Source organism: Melozone crissalis, unplaced genomic scaffold (assembly GCF_028551555.1).
Source record: "Melozone crissalis strain CALT ecotype California unplaced genomic scaffold, PUWL_Pcris_2 ptg000012l_1, whole genome shotgun sequence".
In the NCBI taxonomy this organism is placed as follows: Eukaryota; Metazoa; Chordata; class Aves; order Passeriformes; family Passerellidae; genus Melozone; species Melozone crissalis.
This window is the reverse complement of record NW_026535790.1, coordinates 1,234,450-1,256,409: the sequence shown is the minus strand read 5'-3', so window position 1 is coordinate 1,256,409 and position 21,960 is coordinate 1,234,450. Positions and strand designations below refer to the sequence as shown.

Genomic DNA, 21,960 nt, shown 5'->3' with positions numbered 1-21,960 from the left:
GCAGGGAGGGGTTCTGTGCTGTGTGAGGAGCAGCCCTGATGCTCCCCTTGCTGCTGTCCCTCTTTCTCCACACAGATCAACCCCCTCTCCTATGGAGGTGTGGTCCAGACCTACAGACTGCCCACCTACAGCTGCTATCCCAGGGACTCCTGGGCATCTCTCTGCAAGAAACTCTTCCTTGGAGAGCTCATCTACCCCTGGAAACACAAAGGAGACAAGCAGAACTAAAGACAGTAGAAGAACTTGGGAACTTGACCTGAAATCTTAACAACTCCTAATGCTTTGGGACCAAAGGCTGCTCAGAGCCAGCAAATGCTCCATCCCTTTAAGCAGATTTTGGTAACATAGGAAGGGCTGAATTTTTAAAGGCAAGTATTTTTAAACATTATTTTTCAACTTTCTCCTCCCCTGCACTGTGTTTGTATATTATGCTAATGATTATTTTGGAAGCAAAAGGTGAAACCCATCAGTGCCTCATGAAACCAGCACTCGGTGTCATGGAGGGAGCAGCTCCCAAATGGTCTGGGGATGAATTTCTCCTTCCATGTCAGCTCACAGAGCCATAGCAAATCAGCCCCTCAGGTGGTTTGGAGCCACAATGCTGTGATGCCTTCAGCCAGAGCATGTTTTGGACATTTTATGCTTCAGACCTCAAGCCAGCTGATCAAAACTATGTGGAGAATCAGCTCGTGGAGTCCTACACTGAAAACTGAACAGCTGGGTGTCTGAGCTCATGGGATATTTATTAACTTCTTTTGAGGAGGGCCTGCATTCACCCTCACTGCAGCACCAGAGGTGTTGGAGAGTGAGGCTGGAGGCCCAGAAGCACCGACTGTTTTATCATGATTCTGTGATTTCTCTTGAGAGAGTGCTTTGGATACATTTCCAAAGCACAGGAGTGCTTGGCTTTCCATGTTCTGGTCTCATTTTGATGTGTCTCCTATTCTCTCTCTTGGAAAGGGTGCCTGTGCCCTGGGGGATGTCCCACTGGGCATCAGTGGTTGTGTCAAATTTAAATACAGTCCTTACCCAAAATACACTTCCTGCAGCTCTGCTCATTCCTCTGCCCCAGCTCAGACAAGGCCTTTGAGGTTTCTTAGGGCCATGTGAGGGAGGCAGGACTACTTGGGCACTACATGGTGCCCTGTCACCCTGAGCCAGGGCAAATCCCTGGGAAAGCCAGTGTGGCAAAGCCCCCTCACCATCTGCCATTACAGGCTCTGTTGGGACATCCCTGCCTGCAGAAACTGCAGAGAACAAGCTGTTCTGGGCTTAAAACTCCTGTGCAGCATCTTCTTGTCCTGGAATGATCACTACCTGAGGAATTCTCTGCACTCCAGGTGTGAATAACTGCAGACTGTGATGCATTCAGGGGATGAATGGTGTAAATAACATTTTCACTCCAGCTGAAGTCAGAGTCATGAGCCCCATCCTCACCTGGCACTGAGCGGAGCAGGTTTACACCTCACCTCCCTCTCATCTTTCCTGTGGAGCTCCTAAATGATATCCTCTGGTTCCTCCCACGCCTGCACAGTTCAGTTTGCTGACTGCTGTGAGAAACTTTGTTATTTTTGGTCTTGTGAAAGTAATGTTTCTAATATCCTGGCTTTTAAAATCTGCCTGTGGGACCAGACAGTTCATGCTGGTCCTAATCAAGGTACAAATCCTTAGGTACAAATGCCATGATAGCCCCAGTGACAGCCCAGAGCCACAAAAATCAGCAGCTGTGACCTTCCTACTGGGACCCTGCCAGATGTATCAGATGTTCCAGTGCTGGGTTTGTTTACTGAAGGCTGATACTGACTCTGGCGTGGGGAAATACCAAACCAAGAACATGAGCTCTGGGTCTCAGCTCATCTCCCACATGACAGGAGGCCACAGGGCTTCCCAGCTGGATTGCGAGCTTTGGGTGCAGGATAAACACATTCAGAGCAGTCCAAGCCCCATGTGGGCAGCTGATCTGCCTTCCTGGATGAGAACAGTGCCCACCACCTTTGTCTCTAGCTCGCCATTCTGCATTAGGGGTTGCTGCAAGAGTCTGTCACCTTTGGCTCCAGCCCTTATCCATGCCTGGGCCTCAAACCAGGAAAGCTCAAACTCCCCATTTACCATCTCAGCAAGCTAAATATGAGGAGTGTTCCTGCACTGATGAGTGCTGCAGGTGACAGAACACTCCCCTGCAAACCAAGGCAAAGCTCCTCCACAAACCTGAAACCCTGAGTCTTCTGCAAGGGAGAACCTTGAGCAGCCCAGCTGGGCAGTGGCAGCTCCTTGTGCTTGCAGTTCTCCTGTGGCACCCGGAGTGGTGCCTGAGCTGCCTCTCTGCTCCTTGCACTGGCTGTTCTCCTTGCCTGCAGTGGTATCTGAGCATCTCAGTTGCTCCTGCTGGATGTTTGCCACGTCTCTCCTCTTCCTTTCCAGTCCCTGCTGGAAGAGTCTTCCCCCACCCTTTCCGACTGTGTGCAGGGACATTACAGCAGTGCAGCAGACATCCTGCTCAGGAGCACCTGACCTTATGTCATCTCTCTAATTAGAGTCAGGATCAGCCTCATCTTCCACAGCAGCACAGACTGGCCCAGTGCTGGCATTTCCTCAGGGAAGAGGCTGCTGGTAAGGCCCTGGCTCTGATTTGTCCTCAGATCCATGTTATCCAGAGCAGCTCTTGGATGAGAAGTAGTTAAAAATTCCAGTTCTCCCATTCCTACCACGCACCCCTTATAGCAGGCAGCAAACAGGCTTTGCCAGCCATCAGTCAAAGACTCTAATCTTACAGACTTCTTTTAATACTGCATTTCCTTATTATTATTTCTCCCACCTTTTGGTTCCCAGTGCTGCCACAAACCCCCTCTTTACATAGGCAGGGGGTTTGTGAAGGAAAATGTGATTCACTGTGTGAAAAACTCTATCCTAGAGAGAAATTCTGCCTTGGAGAAATACTTTCTTCCCCTAACCAGGACGGCGTATGATGATGCTGAAAGGAAACCTCAGTAATTACTGCACTGAAAGCTCTGGTTATGGGTTTGGGAGTCTTCCCTGATGCTGCAACTGGACTGTGCCCTGTTCAGGCCCACACAAAGACTCTTGCACAAATACACAACCCATATATTGACTTCCAGTAGTGTAAGGAAAATCTACCTTTCACCCTGCAGAGAATGAGCTGCTTTCCTTCTGCCCTGTGCTGCCTCTTCCTGCTGCTCCAACACCATCTTCTTGCTTAACTCTATCCCTCAATGATTTAGCCTTTGTGCTCAGACCTGCTGGTCACACCATCCCAGGGAGCTGCTGGAGGTTGTGATCATCTGCTCCAGCCCCTGCTCATGCAGGGCCACCCAGGACTGTGTCCAGATGGCTTTGGGCTATCTCCAAGGATGGCAGCTCCAACAACCTGTGCCAGTGCCTGATGACCCCCTCAGTGAAAGGTGTGGCTGGTGACCCCCACAGTGAAAGGTGTGACTGGTGACCCCCTCAGTGAAAGGTGTGGCTGGTGACCCCCTCAGTGAAAGGTGTGGCTGGTGACCCCCACAGTGAAAGGTGTGCCTGGTGACCCCCTCAGTGAAAGGCTGTTCCCTCTCCCAGCAGGGTTTGAGGTGTTTCAGTTCATGACTCTCATCCTGGTGTTGTGCAGAGCTCGGTGACACCGTGACTCAGATTGCCTCAGGAATGTGAGCATTGGCAGTGCTGTGCCATCTCTGCTCCTGTTCCCCCTCTTCAGGCATTGCTAGCAGCCCCTTTGCCTTTTGGGGGATAAAGCCTTGGTTAGGGGGTGCCTGTGCATTGACTCAGATCCCTTTCCTGCTCCTTGGTCCTTTTTTGGGATTGGGAGCAGAGAGCCCTTTCTGCTGCCACACTCCTGCCTGTGCTGAGCTCACAGGGGGAGCAGCACCCCCAAACCTGGCAGTGTCCAGGTCTGCAGGGTCAGGGAGCAGCCCAGAGTGTGGAGCCCTGGGCTGTGCAGGGGGAGTGTGCTGTGCACACACAGGGGATGGCTCTGGGTCTCAGCTCATCTCCCACACGACAGGAGGCCACAGGGCTTCCCAGCTGGATTGCGAGCTTTGGGTGCAGGATAAACACATTCAGAGCAGTCCAAGCCCCATGTGGGCAGCTGATCTGCCTTCCTGGATGAGAACAGTGCCCACCACCTTTGTCTCTAGCTCGCCATTCTGCATTAGGGGTTGCTGCAAGAGTCTGTCACCTTTGGCTCCAGCCCTTATCCACGCCTGAGCCTCAAAGCAGGAAAGCTCAAACTCCCCATTTACCATCTCAGCAAGCTAAATAAGAGGAGTGTTCCTGCACTGATGAGTGCTGCAGGTGACAGAACACTCCCCTGCATCCCAGGGCAGGTACTGGGGAGCAGTGGAGGTGTCTGGGGGAAGCTGCAGAACCCAGGCCCAGCTCGGGGCAGGGACAGGCTGCAGCTCCTCTGCCATCCACTGTTATTGAACATCTGGCACTGGGGAAGTTCGTGAGAACTTCACAGTTCTTGTAATCAATCCCCCTCACAGTGTTTTCTGGTTTTGAGTAAAGTATTATAAAAGAGCACTGACTCATTGAGAGTTTCATTAGAAGTGTGTGAGTGTTTGTGATGAGGTTTGGCAGGGAAGTTCAAAGCCACTGTGCATTTTCCTTCCCTCACGTGAGGCACCAGGCGTTCAGCAGGAGCAGAGTGCTCCCACAGCAGTGACACAGGGCTTGTTCTAAATGTCACCACCAGCCCCAGCTGAAGGTGACTTCCTTCCTCCTGCAGCCCTGATGTGAAACACAGCCTGGTGATGTGAAACACACACAGTCCTGTGCACCAGTCCAGGAACGAGCCCTGCCTGGCTTCAGGCTCATCAGAGCTCCAGTTGTGCAGGCAGGAGTGGTGGCACAGCAGGACAGTGCCAGTGCCAGCTGCAGCAGGGCTGAGGAATGCTGCACATTCCAGTGCTTGTGTGCAAGTTTAGGGATGGAGAGCTTTGTTATACTGATAGGTTTTATTGGTTAATTCAACCTTTTAATCAGAATTTAAATGGATTTTGATAACTCCAGAATAAAGATGTTGGGAGGAACACCCAGCCCTTAACTCTAGCTTGCCTTGCTGCAGAGCACAGTGTGCTGTGAGCAGCACAGGGACAGGCAGGGCAGCTGCTGCAGCCTCAGCTGATCCAGGCTGTTCATGCCCATCCCAGGGCCTGGCTGGGCAGCTCCCACACCTCTGCTCTCACACACTGGGGTATTTCAGCATTTGTCCACCTATAATTGTTCTGCCAAGGCCAAACCACAAAGCTTGTGCAAGGAGGATCCAATGATGCCACCTCAGGCCTGGGAGATGGTTGAAGTGATGCTCCCCCAGCTCTGGGTGTTCTGTGATTCAGAGGGGGATCCTTGGTGTCCCATGGGCCTGCCCTGCCCATGGGGTGTGCTCAGTGTGAGGGGCAGGACAGGGGACAATCCTCTGCACAATCTGAGCAGCAGCCCAAGCTGGGCCTGGGAGTGGTGGATCCTTCTGGCCACTCCTTCCCTCCTCACACCAGAGCACTCACTCCCTTGAATTCCACCCCTTTCTCCTTTTCCCTCTCCCAGCTGAATGCATGGCTGTGACAAACTCCCCACATTGCAGCAAACCCCTGCCAGGAGCCTCTGCCAGGATTTTCCCTCTCCCTCTGCCTCCCACCTCTTGCCACAATTCCCACCTGGCTGGGCTCTGTTTGGTTCCCACCATCCCACCAAGACAGGAGAAATCCCTGGAAGGAGTGAGGGTTTGGCTGCCCTGTGGAGCAGCAGGACTGAGACCCAGAGGCTGAGAAAAGAGAGATAAAATAGAGGAGATTGCTGCTCATCCTCTCCTGTCCATTTGCACTGCTTTGGATCCATTGGGCTGTTGGACAGAAATGAGGCTTTTCTCTCCTCCTGGAGAAAAAAAACATCCCCATGTCCCCCTCTCCCCTTGCCCTGCTCTGCCCACCAGGCTGTGCCCTGGATGGGTGTTTCTGCACAGGCTTCACCTTGCAAGCCCCTTTACCCTGGCAATGCAGTGGCAGGGATGGCAGTGGCTGCAGGAGGACATCAGAAATCTATCTGCTCTTTGGAGTGGCTTTAGCTGTTCCTTCGGTGTGCTTCAGCTGCTCCTTGGGTGTGCTTTGGCTGCTCCTTGGGGTGGCTTTAGCTGCTCTTTGGGGTTTCTTTGGCTGCTCCTTGGGGTGGCTTTAGCTGCTCTTTGGGGTTTCTTTGGCTGCTCTTTGGGGTGGCTTTAGCTGCTCCTTTCCCCTGTCCCTGCTCTCACTGTGCTTGGCAGCAGCCGTGGCAGCTGGTAGAGGGCACAGAGGGGGGCTGGGTTTGGGCCCTGCCAGTGGAGAAGCCAAACTGAGCAGCTGAGGGTGAGGATCCCCTTGGCCCACAGGACACAAACCCCTCACCAGAACAGGCCCCAAAGGGAGCCAGGGCTCTAGGGCAGCACAGGAGCCCTCAGGCTGTGGGAGAGGAGACGGAGCCAGACAGAGACCCCCAAAGAGGGGACAGCCCCCCCTCCCTGTAAGAGGGAACAGCTCTGGAGAGAGCCCAGGGAGGCCACAGAGATGCTCCAAGGGCTGGAGCCAGGCTGGCAGAGCTGGGGGTGCTCACCTGGAGAGGAGAAGCTCCAGGGACACCTCAGAGCCCCTGGCAGGGCCTGAAGGGGCTCCAGGAGAGCTGCAGAGGGACTGGGGACAAGGGATGGAGGGACAGGACACAGGGAATGGCTCCCACTGCCAGAGGGCAGGGATGGATGGGATATTGGGAATTGTTCCCTGTGAGGGTGGGCAGGCCCTGGCACAGGGTGCCCAGAGCAGCTGTGGCTGCCCCTGCATCCCTGGCAGTGCCCAAGGCCAGGCTGGGCAGGGCTTGGAGTGACCTGGGACAGTGGGAGGTGTCCCTGCCATGGCAGGGGTGGCACTGGGTGGTCTCTGAGGTCCCTCCAACACAAACCATTCTGTGGTTCTATAAAAACATCCCCCTCGAATCCATCTCCTCTCCCTCTCCATCCATGAGTGACCCCCTGGCATGAGCAGCCTGCAGAGCTCCCCCAGGAGCTGCAGGATCCTCACAGGCTCAGGGCACGTGGGTCATGGGCATGGCATTCCCTGGGAGCAGCAGGCTGGGAACAGGGATGGTGAAATGCCCAGCTCTGGATGCTCTGTTCAGCACAGGGATTTGTCAGCAGTGATGGCAGGGACGGGTTCCTCCACACCTTCCATCGGGAATCCCCTGGGATTGGGTTTGGGAGTGGTTCCTCAGCCCAGTGCCAAGGGATTCCAGGGGAGAACATCCAGGTACAGCCGGGTACAGCACCCACAGCCCCATTCCCTGGGGACACGCTGCATGTCCCCATGGCTGCCCCTGCCCCACCGACAATGGGGTGCACACACCTCCCACCCCAAACCCCGCTGCCTGCCATAACATGGATGATCACCCACCTGGATGCCCCAAACTGTGGGTGCCCCTCTTTCTGCATGCCCACCCCATATCTGGAGGAGGACACCTGTATGCCCTCCCTCCCACGTACCCACCCACCTGGACATCTCTCACTCCTGGATGTCCCAAATCCTGGGCGCCGCCTCTTCTTGGATGTCCCACACATCTGGATGTGCCCGCATCTATGTGCCCCTCCCATTTGGATGCTCAGCTCACATGTGGATGCCTCCCCAACCTAGATGACACCTGGGTGCCCCGCACACACTCGGATGTTCCCTAATCCCGCTCCCCCAGTCCCCCTCCCCAATCCCAGTTCCCCAATCCCGGTTCCCAGTCCCGCTCCCCCAATCCCAGTTCCCCCAATCCCTCTCCCCCAATCCCGCTCTCCCAATCCCGGTTCCCTCCGTCCCGTTTCCCCAATCCCGGTTCCCCCCCAATCCCGGTTCCCCAGTCCCGGTTTCCCCCCAATCCCGGTTCCCCCAATTCCGCTTCCCCCAATCCCACTTCCCCAATCCCGGTTCCCCCAGTCCTAGTTCCCCCAGTCCCGGTTTCCCCCCAATCCCGGTTCCCCCAGTCCCGGTTTCCCCCCAATCCCGGTTTCCCCCCAATCCCGGTTCCCCCAGTCCCGGTTTCCCCCCAGTCCCGGTTTCCCCCAGTCCCGGTTTCCCCCCAATCCCGGTTTCCCCCCAATCCCGGTTCCCCAGTCCCGCTCCCCCAGTCCCTCCCGCGTCGAGCACTACCCCGCCCGACTCGCTATCCCATCACGCTCCGCTTCCCGCAAGGCACGCCGGGAGCTGTAGTCCTCAGCCGCCCAGCCGTCCGCTGGCCCTGCCCCTTGAGCTCTCAGGGGCGCGTCGGGGCGGGGCGCTTCTGATTGACGTGTGTCTGAGCCTATGGTGGCGGCGAACATTTGTGGGAGGCGGGGCAATTTCTGATTGACGTACGGTTTAGCCTATGGGAGCGGCGAGAGCGGGGCCGAGGCGCCGCCTGGGCTCGGGCGGACACGGCGGCTCCGTGAGGCGGGGGCGGCCCTGCCCGGCTGAGGTGGGTGGCGGGACCGGAGCTCGGGCTGACCTGGCGCGGTGCTGCGGCCCGGCGGGGCGGAGCGGAGCGGGCTCGGGGCCCGGTGGGGCGGCGGCGCTTTGTGCGAGTGGGAGGGCGGAGCGGAGCCGTGTCAGCGGCGGGGGCGCTGCGGGGCCGGGCCGGGCCGGGCCCTTCCTCCGCCTTCTCCTCCTCCTCCTCCTCCGCCGCAGGTCCCAGCGCGGCCCCGGCGGAAGATGCGCGGCCGGCGGTGAGCGGCGGCGGGGCAGAGGCCGCAGCCCGAGGCTGGCGGGCGGAGGATGCGGGCCGGGCCGCCCCGCCGATGAGAGGCAGGATGGGCACCCAGGGCAGCCCGGTGAAGAGCTACGATTACCTGCTCAAGTTCCTGCTGGTGGGGGACAGCGACGTGGGCAAGGGGGAGATCCTGGAGAGCCTGCAGGACGGCGCCTCCGAGTCCCCCTACGCCTACAGCAACGGTAAGGGGGACTGGGGGGCACCGGGCCGCGGGACCTCATCGCTGTCACACCCCTGCCGCTGTCACCTCCCCCGCCATTGCTGTCACCGCATCCCGCGGGGACCCCGAGGGCCGTCACCCCAGCGCCGAGCTGGCGGCCAGGGAGGGGTTGTTTTGCTTTTTCCTTTGTTTTTTTTTTTCATTAACTGGGAGCGCAGCGCGTGGCAGGCAGCTCAGAGGCCTCCTCAGCGCCTTGAAATGCCCCAAATCTGGAGGAGAATGCGGGCAGAGGGGCTGGTGTCTGATGTAATCCCTGGATGCGCAGCCGGACCCTTCCCGAGCGGTCCCAGGGCTGCCCTCCCTGCTTCTCCCCGGCTCCCACAAGGACCGAGCCGTTCCCAGAGGAAGCCGGGGCTGTAACAAAAGAACTGGAGCCTGATTCCCAGCCCGGAGCCGCTCTGCCTCGGTGGCTGTACCGGGAGCGGCCGCGTTGGCTGATCCACCTCCTGCCAGCGTCGAGGTTCCTAATGGAGCCCATGACAGACCATTAACTACGCTATCACAAGACCGTAATTAAGAGCCAAGGAGCAGCGCTGTGCATTTCCTGCAGTTACGGTGTAGCGCGGCCTGGCGGGGTGCGGGTCCTGCTGTGGGTGTCAATCTGTCATCCTTCCCCTCCTCCGTGCACAATAACATCCCCAAGGGCTCGGACCCTGTATCATCGCTGCAGCCCAGGGCAGGAGCAGGTAGTACCGAGTTTTGCCTGTACAGGAACCCGAGGGAATCGGGAGCTCCTTGGTGCTCAGCGCTGGCCAAATTTGGAGCGTGCAGAGTGGTGTGGCTCCGACCACACTCGGTCCTCCTCAGCTCCCCAGGAGCTGATGCAAATGCACACCTGCTCCACGGAGATTTACGGGGAGGTGGTGACTCAGAAGTGGAGCTGCCTGTGAAATGGGAGCAGCTCTTCAGGAAGGAGAAGGCTTTGCTATCGTTCATCTCCTCGGGTGTCTGGCTGGGCTGGTGTGGTTTGCCTTTGAGGAGGTGCTGGGCACTTCAGAGCTTCCCTGAAGAGAGTTTGTGTTTCTGGAGAACCTGCCTCACCCGGGAGCTGTGGAACTGCTCCGTGGGGTTGGTGTTTACTATGTAGAGTGTAACGGGGTGGCTCTTTTAAGTGAAGTGTTGCAGCTGGAATTGTCTTCTGATTGAAGTGGGTTTGAAGCAGACAGGGTAGGAATAAGGAGTGAGTTAAGTGGGGTCTTTGGTTTGCACCCAAAGAACGGGGATTTTGGCTATGGCTGTAGACCTTTTGTCTCAGAACCCACTGTTTTGTAGCAACTAAATGCCAGCATCTTTTTGTTGGAAAAAGAAATCTCAGTGAATAGTATCAGAACCTTCCCTTGTCCTCTGTGGGCAATTGAGCCCATTCCTAATTAGAGAATTAGGTCACACACTGTTGTTTCACAGTAATATATGCTCTGACAGGCTCTGCTTCTGTTGATTCTGGGAGGCGACGCACCTTTAGGATAATCAGCTGGAGTGGCTTTGATATCCAAGTGAATTTGATCCTGCTGATGCTGCTGACAGCCTTGGCAGTGGAACTCCCTGTGCCTCTGGCACAGCTGGGACGTGCTGACAGGGCATGCTGCTCCCTTCCCTGACAGACACCATCCCCTGGGCTCTTGGGTTTTGGGAACAGCTCGAGCCTGGCGTCCTCTTTGGCACGTCCCTAATGCCATCCCAAAACAGCAGTGCCAGAGTGTTATGTGGAGGTTGTCTTTGTAAATCTGCTTGTAAGCACGTTGTCCTTGTCCTCATCCCCTCCCAGATCCCACATCCCAATTTTAAAATGAGTGTTGTGTCATCTCCCACTGTTTTGGTCAGTGCAGAAAGTACAACTGGTGTGTGCTTTGAGCTGCTCTTGTGGTGGGGATGTCTCATGTGGAGCTCAGGTCCCTGACCTTGGCAGGATGGGAGAGAGAGCATTTGCCTTCTCTGTCTGGTTGGGGTCTGCTGCTTTTGCTCTTGTGGAAACAGTTGTGAGCAGCCAGGTTTTGTGATGCAGCATGGAATGGATTGTCCTTTCCAGCTCGGGAAGGCACACCCTCAGAAGTGAAGCTCTGTAAATGTAGCTCTGTGTTTTGGCTGCTCTGTATTTTAGCTGCTCTTACCCAGCCTATTAGAAAATGGATCCAGGGATTCCTCTCTGCTCCGTGGGCACTGAGTATTGGATCAGCACACAGCTGAGTGATGAAAAGCCCTTTCTCTGTTGGATTTTAGGTGCTGTAAGCAGCCTCTGCCTGCCTGTGTCCAGTATCTGAGAGCCTGGGGTGCAGTGGGAGCTGTGTCTGTCACACAGCACCATAGGGGCTTCTGTCCATCCTTTTTCAGGATCCCTGAACAGCAATGTCACTTCTCAGCACAGCCTTGGAGCTTGGCACCTCAGTCTAAATCAGGCACATCTTGTATTGGCCCCTGCAGTTCCTGTGGTGCATAGCAAGGCCTCAGCAATGTCCTTTCTTTAGATTGCTGGCAAAATAAAGCTCCTCTGTGGGAGCAGAGGTGGTTGTTACTCCTGGTGCAGGAGATGTGAGCACCATTGCTGCACCAAGCTGTGAGGCCAGTGAGTATGGAACTTCTAGTGACAAAAAGGTGGCATTTTGAGGAGGAAACTGACGTCCAGGTGTCACTTGTGTGTTCCTTACTAGGGTCATGCTGAGCTATGGAGAGTGTATCAGTCTCCAGGAGCATCACCAAGCATGCTCCCTGCATATTGTAACTGGTTTGGACTTAGCTTTTGCCTTTTCTTGGCCATCCACAGAAGATCCTGAATTAAGCCTCTCTTCCAAACTATTGTTTGGACAGGGAGAACATTAATGCTCTTCTGGGCTTGCAACGTTGTCCTTCTTCCCAGCTTTCACCCTCCCTTTCCCAAATGTGTAGTTGTGGAGGCAGGATGCTGTTCTGAGAGGTTCTGCTGCTCTGGACAGCTGGAGGATCTCACCTGGGAACCTGAAATCCTGCATTTTCCCTGAATGCCCTCTGTGCTGTCAGCGCTGGCTCCTTCTCCCCAGGTGCAGGAAGGGGCTGCTCTGTGCTGTGAGCCACAGGGTTACACCAGACTAAACTGCTTTACTTGAGGGTGAGTGCCCTGCACAGCTCACACAGCTGTCCTCATCCATCCCCAAGCCCTGAAGCAGGACAGAAATGTGCTGGTCCTGGGGTGGTTTGGGCCATGGATGTGGTGGAGCTGCAGGTGAAGCAGGGACAGTGTGCATGCCATGGAGGCTGCTCCTCACCTGAGGGACCCGTGGTGGCTTTGTCACCACCGTGTCACACATCCACTCTCGAGTAGCTGGTTATTCATGTGCTGGAATGAGCTCACCCAGCAGGTTTGTTGGCTTGCAGGAGCAGCCAGCCCTGAGCTGAGCCCTGGTGAGTCAGGGCAGCTCTCAGTGCCCGGCAGGAGAGGGCTGGGGCTGCCCTGGGAGACCGGGCTGGTGCCCCAGAACAGGGCCAGGGCTGGGCTCACCACACACTGAGGGTGATGTGCCCCTCCTCACATGATGGAGGGCTTTTTCTGCCGCTGCCTTCCCCCTCACCTGCTGCTGTTCCCACAGGAAAGCAGAAATGTGTGTTAGGGAGAGAGTAGAGCGTGTTTTGGAGCAGATGGCTTTGACTGGAAAGGGGGTGGATTTTTATTTTTATTTTCCCTGTCCTCAGCTTGTATTAAGAAAGTGATGAGGATGCAGCCAATGTCCTCACTCTGATCTTGCAGTGAGCACACAAAAGCTGAAATGAGAGCCCTGCCCTGCACAGAGTTGGTGCTGACACCAGCCCTAGTGCAGGAGTCCCAGTACCTCCTTTCAACCTTGTCCCTTGGCTGGGCTTTAGTACCTTTATTCAGGCACCATCCTTTGGTGCTCTCTATCCTACTGCTATCCAGACCCAGGCAATGTCAGGGAAGAGGCACCTGAGGTGCTGCTGACAGATTTTATGGTTCGGGTGGAAACTGGATCTTTCCCAAGAACTCTTCCCCAACAGTAGAGGTGCAGGAATTCAGCTCCTGGGCAGCAACAAGCCCACCAGGGCTTGGGTTCCCTGCCAGGAGCAAGGGCTGGGGCAGTGCAGCTTCCTGCCCTTTTCCTGGCCAGGAGGAACGGGAGAGGCAGCTGAAGACACTGCCCAGCCCTTGGAGGTGGTCGGTCCCTTCCAGCCGCCACTGTTTGCCTGGGGGCTGCTGTTAATTACCAGGTTGTTTATTTGAGTGATCCACAGCTTTGGATGTCTTCTCCCTCTGGTTGTTTTTGTGCAACTGTCTGAATCTGGAGATCTCTAAGATGTTTCTTTCAAGTCTTCCTTTACAGCAGCTCCTCTCCTGATCTGTCCTGTGACCCCTCAGGCACCAGCGTGCAGCCAGAACCTCCCCTGGTAGTTCCATGCCGAGCAGGAGATAACCTGTCCTACAGCAGCCTGCCCAGGCAGAGGGTGAAGAGACACTTTGTGTGATCCTCCCTGCTGCCATGGAGGGCATGTGAAGGGATGTTTCCCAGTGCTTCTGCTCCTTGCCTGCTGGGTTTCCAAGACTGACCATGGAGATGGTTCTTGCTTCTGATCTGCAGCCTCTGTGGTGCTGCCGTGTTTGGCTGCAGGTCCTGCTACACTGGCTTGCTTTTCACAGCCTTAAAAAGTGTGCAGCTGAGCAGCTCTGCTCTAAACTTGAACTTGTGTAAGCACAGGACATCTCTTCATACTGGCTGACCCTCCTGAGCAGACAGGAATTGCTGGCTGACCCCGTGTGCAGTGAAACCTCAGCCAGGGCCAGCACTGATGTAGTGGCACCTGCTGGGCATAGGCATGAGAGCTGCAGGTGCTGAGCCTGGGTTTCTGACAGCAGCTGAGTGCTCATCCTGGTGCTGCTGCGCTGTCAGGGCTCTCTGGCATCAGCAGGGAGGGAAGCCTTGGTTCTGGTGCTGCTTTGCAGCCTCCTCCTCCTCACCTGGCCTGCTCCCACCCGGTGTGTCCTGCTCTGCTGGAGCAGCCCTGTCCCTGGCCGTGGCTGCCCCACTGCTTCAGCTGTTGCACACCCATGGAAACTGCTCTTTGTTTTCTGGCAGGACTGTATTCTTTGGAATAATGCTTGGAATAATGTTTCAGTTTGAGGCTTTAGCTCTCTGGTGCAAGGAGGATTGAGGCAAAGTGTTCCAAGTGCAGCCCAGCCATCACGTTCCTGTAGTGGCTGCACAACTGATGTGCAGGAAATGTTTCAGCTGGACTGTGCTGGTTGTGCTGCTGGAAACCTCTCTGGATGGCTTGCAGAGTGCAGAGTGGTTGTTGCAGCAATTCCTGCTGTCTGCCAGCACTTGCATCAGTGTCCTTCAGGGATGTTCACTTCCCTGTCATCAGAGACGCAGAGCTGATCTCATCTGAGCAGGCAACTCAGAAACAGCTCCAGCATCTCTTGTTTCTCCATTGTTTACTGCATAACCTTTGTGTGAAAAATTAGTTCCAAAGATAAGTGCTGAACCTCCAGCCCTGCTTGTTGTGGGACTGACCAGCTGTGATTTAAACTTAAATTCCAAAACAAAGCCAACAAACAAAAAAATCCCCATCAAGCCAAAACCCAACCCCCAAAGTGAGTGGCAGGTTTGGTGTGTCTCTCTAGTCAGGATTAGATGTGCACAGCAGTGTAGGTTGTTATGTGTGCAGAACCTCTGAGGAGGGTTGTGTTTTTGTGGAGATTTTATAAAGCTGGGGAGGGACCTACTCTGCAAAGTTCTGGGTTGCACTGCAGAGTTCTCACCACCCCTAATCCCTCTATAAAAGCTGTGCTTTTATGGCTGTAAACGTGTTCCAGAGCCCTGAGTGCACAAAGGTGATGGGAGCTGAGCAGTACAAAGCTGAAATGGGTGGAATGTTCTTCTGATAACTGGGATTAAAAGTTTTGCTGTGGTTTTTGTTTGTAAAAAGCAGGCAGGTTTTGCTCTCTCCAGATTCCACACCAAAATTGTCCTCACCTCTCCTGGTGTGGAGGTTTTTGGTTGGTTCAGTATTTAAGCTGCATAGGAAAAAGCTGCACGGAAGTTAGTCTCCTCCTCCTCCTCCTCCTCCTCCAGCTTTTGTTTCCAGCTGTTCCCTGGCATGTTTTCCTCTGCAGCCTCGATCTCTCAGAACAGCAGAGCATCTTTCCATTGCACTTGAGAATAGCTAGGCTCTGAGCTGAGGCTTTGGGCTGTGCTTTTATCACCCTGCTGGTTAAAATCTGGATTTCTCTTCCTTTACCCCTCGCTGTCCCCTGGCACTCCAGAGGAGCATTATGTCATATCAATTCCTGTGTGATTGCAGGCACTGGAGGAGGGAGGAAGCTCCAATGTGAAAACCTTCCGCTTTGTTTTGCTAAAGGCTTTGCTGTAAGGTGAGACTCACCTGAAAGAAAATTACCCTGGGGCACACAGGGTGGTGGCTCAAGGCAAGAAACATCCATCAAAGAGTCTGTTTGCTTCTGCAAAAGTTGTAGTAAAGAGTAAGGTTGCAACATAGCTTGGAGATTGTTTGTTCCTATAGAGCTTCTGTTTGCTAAAAGGATTTTTACATAGCCACAGCTTTTGAGATTTTCTTCCTCTTTTCTGCTTCATCTTTGTTTCATTTCCATTGGTCCATTCTAGATATTGTTAGATCATTTTAAAACTTTGACACCTGTTCTTCTATAAATATAACACCTGAAATTCTTAATGTCCCGCATGTTCTGTGCAGGATTGGGCACTGAATTGGGACAAAAGTCTTTGTGCAATTCAAACATAATATTTGCTGCTTAAACCATCAGTGGTTAAGGAGGAGACAGGCAGAAAGAGCACACTGAAAGGCTGTAATTAAATAGCAGTTTAACAGAAGGTTCTGAGCATCTTTGGGGTAACCTTTTAAATAAAATGCAGAGTTCAAAAAAATCCTTTTTTTTTTTAGGGATTTTAACTTGTTTCCAGCCAGGCTGCTGGGTTCCTGGCACCATTTGGGGCTTTGTTGTACCATTTGCCTCTCTGTGCAGGTGATTGGCCCTGCTCCCTGCTCAGTCCTGGGCACAGAAATTACCCTGCCTTGTTTCCTTTGGTACCAGCTGTAGCAGCACCTGTAACAGGCCTTTTGCCCATGGTTCTGGAGTGGAGGCCAAGTGGGCTGGATACAGAACTAGATGGAAAAAAACCAAACCAAGCAATCAACAAAGAAAGTGCAGCAACCCACTCCTCATCCCATTTTGCCCATCATTTATTTAATCTTAAATCCTCTCTTGTCCCAAGAGTTGTTGTTTTTCCTACATTGTCAAGCTGCCTGAGTAACTCATTGGTAAAATCCATCCAGGAAACTGCAGGCCTGTGCTGTGGCACAGAGATGAAACTCTGCAGGGTAGATCTTACCTGTGCTGCTCACCCTGCCAGCAAATGTGTTTGCTGTGGAACACCTCTGTGGGTGAGACACACTTGTGTTCTTGTAGGACTCATCTGTATTAAAAGGCTGAAATTCACTACTTTCTTCTATTTTTTTTTAAATGTCAAATGCTGGCTTTTCCCTGGTGGCAGCAAAAGTGTTCCAGAGTGGCTGCCAGGGTAGCTGGAGTGAGATCTTTGACCTGTAGGTCAGGAGGGGACCTGGGAGGCTCCAATTTGGGCTTGGAAAACCTGGTTTCAGGCTGGAGAGAGCTGCTGTGAGGCAGCAGAGTTTATACAGGTGTGTGGTGAGGTGCTTGCTGTGCCAACAGGGCCAGTCCATCCTTCAGGGACAAGGAGGGAGAGCTGAGCACACCTGCCATGCACTGTAAGTCAGGCCCCTGGAGATTTGTTGTCATTGGAAAGAGCCCATGGAAAGGTGAAACCAGTGTTAGCAGCCATCCTGGTGCTCCCAACATGCAGCAGCCCTTTCCTGGCTGTGGTTGGTGCAGCCAGACCCAACTTGGGAGCCAGAGAAATTCCTGGGGAGTGGAATCTCTGTGGCTGTTCTGGGAGCTCTGCAAGTGTCTGCTCAACCTGTCTACACCCAGCTTGAGGGCTGCAGCTCTCTCTGGGTGTTTGGGTGAGGAGCATGGCTCTGGAAATGCTGTTTTGTTGCTGGCAAAACCCAGAAATGCCAGTGAGGTGTGGTTGGGTATTACAGCGACTTGAGGTGGTCGCTGGGGTGAGAGAAAGACGAGAATCTTATTTCTTGATTAGAAGGTTGGATTTATTGATATATGATGTATAATACATTATAACTATACTAAATAGAATAAAGAGAGAAGTTGTAGATGCTTGCTAACTTAAGAATAGAAAGAAAGAATTTAAAAACAAGAGAATTCTCTGTTTCTGTGTTCTAGAGAGTTTGCTCTGTGATTGGCTCTTAATGGTACACATGGAATACGAACTAATCACAGGTGCATCTTATTGCATTCTACAGCAGCTGATAACAATTGTTTACATTCTCTTCTGGGGCTTCTGCTTCTCAGAAGATGCCGAATCCCAAAGAAAGGATTTCTGTGAAAAAATGTCTGCGACAGTTGGGGATGCCAGGGATCAGAGGCAGCCCCTGCAGGATCCCTGAGCAGGTGTGTGCACCTGAGGCTGGCACCATGCTCTGCACCCTGCAGGCTGCCCAGGCACAGTGTGGGGCTGCCACGAGGCTCTGATGCTGCAGGGCAGCATTCCCCTGCACAGTATCCACAGAAGGGTAACTGTGGAGAGATAGGATATTCAAAGTATTTTGGACAAACGCTTGGATTTTTTCGAGTGTTGGGGATTTTTTTGTCTCCCAGCATATCTTGATGTTTGTACGGTCATCCAGCAACAATGCAGACTGTTATGGTGCCCTCTGATTTCCCTCACAGGCTGCCTTTGTTTCTGCCTGCAGCTGTGTGGTTTTTATGGAGATCTGAATTGCAAGGCATGAAGAAACTCTTTTGTTTGTTGTCGCTTCTGTGCATAAAATCATTCTTGATTTTCTTCTAAAGCACAAATCCACTTCACATCCCTGGTTCTGGACTGACTTTGGACTGTTTCTGGGATTTCCCGGGTGTCTGCTGAAATTGTTGGAGCTTTAGGAACAGATTTGCTCCTGGCTTCAAATGCCATTTTCTGATGCAATTGTCCCCCTTAAGTGTGCCCAGAACAAAGTTCCTCTGTGTGAGGACCATATAGCTGCTGGAACGGTGCTGGGCTTGCAGCAAACAGTGAGCAAGTGAAATCTGCAAATCCGCCCTTCTTCGAGGTCTCCAAATCAATGTTTTCCTTTTGGCTGGTTACAAAACCAAACAAGCAATTATTTGCCGGAGATCCCCACCTCCAAACCCTCTCAGCTGGAGATGAAGATGCCTGGGAACTGATGTGAGCAGCCTTCCTGTGAAAGGCTTCCAGGCTAAATGGAAATCCCTCTCAGCTGAAATGAAGCGCTGTGAATGGAAGATGGAGTATGTTTTTCAGGAAAAAATCTACAAATTTAGGTAACTACAGATAATTGAAATCCCTCTCAGCTGAAATGAAGCAGCTGTGAATGGAAGATGGAGTATGTTTTTCAGGAGAAAATGTACAAATCTGGGTAACTACAGATAATTGAAGGGCGTTTGTTCTGTCTCAGTTTCAACAGGTGTCTGTACGGGGTGCTTGGCAGCTCGTTGGGTTTCTTGATCCCGTTCCCAAAGCTCAGCTAGGGTGCAGGACAGGATCACAGAGGTAAATCACATATTTGCTGACCTTCAGTCCCAGCTCTGCAGGCACAGCTGGGCTGTTCTGCTGTGATGCTGTTGGGAAACTTCTTTCATCCTGCTCAAAACAGGGTGGTGATACTGTGAAGTAAACTGACACAGACCTGGGATGAATCCACCTATGTTTGGTTGACCCCTGTTGTTGGTGATGATAATTTGTTTCTCTCTTTAAAGAGTAGGTAATTGAATGCATGACTCAAAAGGATGAGCTCATGTGTTGTTTGGAAGGGATTTTTCCCGTGGCTCACATCTCTGAGCTGACTAGTTCAATTGCTGCTGTTAATGTGCTGCTGTACACACTTTTTAAGGTTGGGTGACTTCATCAGTTGCTATTTGAATAGCTTGAATTCTCTTTTTTTCATCTGTTATGTTGATGCCACATTTGCAACATCTGTTATGTTGTGCCTCATACCGAATTTTTTCTGAACAATTTAGTATCACTTACAGATGACAGAGACAGTAACTACTCCTCTAAGCTGGGGTGGAAGATAATGCACTTGTGGTATCTTCTTACAGATGTTTCTGTCTGTTTTTAAAGTGCTTGTGAAACTGGAGGATCCTAAACCTGCCTCTGTGGGTGCATGCATAACCTGGGTGCTGGCCCAGCAGCTCCTTCTGCCTGGGAGTGGGTTTGGTGTTGGATTAGTACACTTGGTTAGACCTGTTTGCTCTGAACATGCTTTCAGCAGCTCCTGGCCACCTGTGGTTTCCATGCCAGTCTGCCTTGTTTGACTAGAAGTGAAGCAACAAGTCCTCCTCTATCAGCTTTTACCCACAACCAACAATTCTGTTAGGTGAATTCTGCCTTTTCACTCATAGGCTGGTGAGGGCTTGTAAAAAAACCCAGAACAACAAAACCATAAAATAAGACATTTTAATCCACAAGGAGCCTTTGGACACTGCTGGGGTATCACTGGCATTTGGGATAAATTAATTTCTGCATTAATGGCCTTGGGCTGGACTTAGCAGAGTGCAGAGGGCTCCAGTTCCAGCACTGGAGAAGGGGCAGCCTCTGCACTGTGTGCAGTACAGATTGGTTTTCCCTTTTTGAATCCAGCAGGAAGGTTGGCACAGGCCCTTTGGAGGGAGAGGGAGGGACCTTTCAGCAGCTCATGTCTTGCATACACACCAGTAAGATGACAGCTAGTCTATGTGACAGAAAACATGCTGGCATGTCCCCAAAGGTGTGCCAGGGGGAGCCTGAGTGACACCCAGCCAGGCTGTGCCAGCCCTGCAAGAGGGCTCAGAGGAGGGGACACCCTCACCAGACCCCTCCTGGGGACCCCTGGCTGGAAGGGACAGAGCTCTCATGCATGGTTTATGTTCTCACAAAAATTCACAATTGCTGTGGTGTTCTTGGCATCCACAGCGTTGACAAAGCTGTTGATAAGGTTTTAAAACCAAATTTACCCATCCCTGCTTGGTCACAGCTCCTGGAGTCCTTGGTGCTGAGAAGCTTCACCAGAGATTCATCCTTGATATTTTCCTTTTGCAAACACACAGTAAAGGATTTGCAGTCCATTGACCCACTCTGAAGTGTTCCTGGGTGCTTATCTACCTTTGTGGCAGTGAGAACATGCCTTAAGCCCAGCTGCACACTGAGTGATTGTGGCTTTGATCCTTCCCTGTGTGGTAAGGAGGGATTGTCACGACACAGGTTACAAATTCCTGGCTGGATACTGTTGGTGTTTTATAATCATGGCATGTGTGAATCTGTCAGCTCCCTGCTCCCAGAGCTCTGTGTCCCTTTCTCTCGAGGCTCCTCTCTGCTGCCACACAGCATGACCAGCCCTTCACAGCTGCTCACTCGAGTTCACTGTGAAATCTCAGCAAGTTAAATATTTGATGTGTATTCTCTATGTTTTCATTCCAGCCCTCTGCTGTCCCCTCTGCCCAGCAGCCACTGGTCAGTGTGGCACTAAACCTACAAACCTTTAGTGAGGCCTTTTGAGCGCCCCAGACCTTGTACAGAGCTGATGACCTGTGAGCAAACAGAGGAGTCCAGGGTGTTTGGGGGGAAATGCAGCTTTTTCAGTTACACATCTGTGGTGTGGTGGCTTCAGCTGCACTAATGACAGTCACAAACCAAAGTCCATCACCAGGCTGGCTGGGTGAGGCTCTGTGGTGACACACTGAGTCTTTCTGTGGCTTCTGGGCCAGCCTTGAGATTTCTCAGTCAAGCAGAGCATTTCTGCAGGGCTGCAAGGGGCCAGGCACAGCTCACCTTTAGCCCTCTTCTGAGTGCTCAGATGCCATCAAGAGTTGCAGAATGCAGCCACTCTGACTTAATTATGTCTGTAGATAAAGGAACAATCCACTGAATTGCAGCATTAGTCAGGTAACAAAAGTCCACTCAGTTTATCTTATTTCTTATTTATATGATGCATTGAGTAAAGGTTTGGCCTTGGCTCATCATCACTGCATACCTCCAGTTTTGCCTGTTGACCTTATGTATCTCTTTGCAAGCAGGTTGGTTATCTTCTTTTGAATTATAAATAAATGAAACCAAATTTAATCTTTAAAAGGAGGAAAAAAGCTGAGGTTGCATCATATAGCACATGTCTGCAAGCTGGGGGAACTGAGTTTTAATGAAGTTAAAATAATGTGCACTGGGGTTTTTTGTGGGTGGACTAACAGCGAGGTGGATTCCAAGCTCCCACAAGCAGAAACATTCATGTAAGAAATGAGGTGGAAAAAGCATCTTTGACCAATCTGACTCACACAAACTGGAAATGACTGCAAGTGACAAGGAGTCTCTCTCAGAAGGAAAGCAAGCTTTAAGTCTTAAAACTATATCAATGTTTCTCTTGAGTACATTAATTTATTTTTACTACTTTTAATTTTTTTTCCTTTGGAAAGAGATTTTTGAGCATCACCTGGAATGTCTTCTGGCTCAGATTTATGAATAAATTATGTTCTTCTTAGACACACTGCAGATACCCACTGGAGATGGTGCTGGCAGCTTTTGGGGAAGGTCTCAGGAAATCCTGCTGCTGGCTTGGTTAATGTGGGCTGAGCCCTTCGTCCCTGGTTGTACCTTTGTGATGTCTGTGTTAGCTGGGCCCTGGATCATTGGAGCATCCTTGGAGGAGGACACTTGATGTGGACCAGTGACCACAGCAGCAGTGTTGGCTCTGGCATTACCCTGGGAGCTGGAATCTCCCTCCCCCAGGGCAGTGGGATCACCTTGGGAAGCTGAAGGAGGAAAGAGGCACTTGCTGCTCTGGGGTTTTGCTCAAACCTGCCTTGTTAAGGGGAGGTGCCCTCCTGGCCTCCACCCAGGTGTTAGGGCAGAGCCACCTGATGACTTACACCTGCA

General features: G+C 52.5%; 2 protein-coding genes and 1 long non-coding RNA gene across 4 annotated transcripts in view; all 3 read left to right on the top strand.

Moving 5' to 3' along the window:
* Positions 1 to 1,825, top strand: part of PIGQ (phosphatidylinositol glycan anchor biosynthesis class Q) — a 35,051-nt gene extending 33,226 nt beyond the window's left edge. For both annotated transcript variants that reach the window (XM_054270974.1, XM_054270973.1), the window contains exon 11: positions 76 to 1,825. In XM_054270974.1, coding sequence (XP_054126949.1) covers positions 76 to 228 — 153 coding nt within the window. In that variant the 3' untranslated portion in view covers positions 229 to 1,825. The remainder of the gene's footprint in view (positions 1 to 75) is intronic.
* Positions 1,826 to 3,329: 1,504 nt separating this feature from the next.
* LOC128933884 (uncharacterized) lies at positions 3,330 to 4,537 on the top strand. The gene is made up of 2 exons (XR_008482808.1): positions 3,330 to 3,419; positions 3,532 to 4,537. It is a non-coding gene; the product is annotated as an uncharacterized LOC128933884 (long non-coding RNA).
* Positions 4,538 to 8,666: 4,129 nt separating this feature from the next.
* Positions 8,667 to 21,960, top strand: part of RAB40C (RAB40C, member RAS oncogene family) — a 33,975-nt gene continuing 20,681 nt past the window's right edge. The window contains exon 1 of the mRNA XM_054270864.1: positions 8,667 to 8,945. Within this exon, the coding sequence (XP_054126839.1) occupies positions 8,792 to 8,945 (154 nt within the window). The 5' untranslated portion in view covers positions 8,667 to 8,791. The remainder of the gene's footprint in view (positions 8,946 to 21,960) is intronic.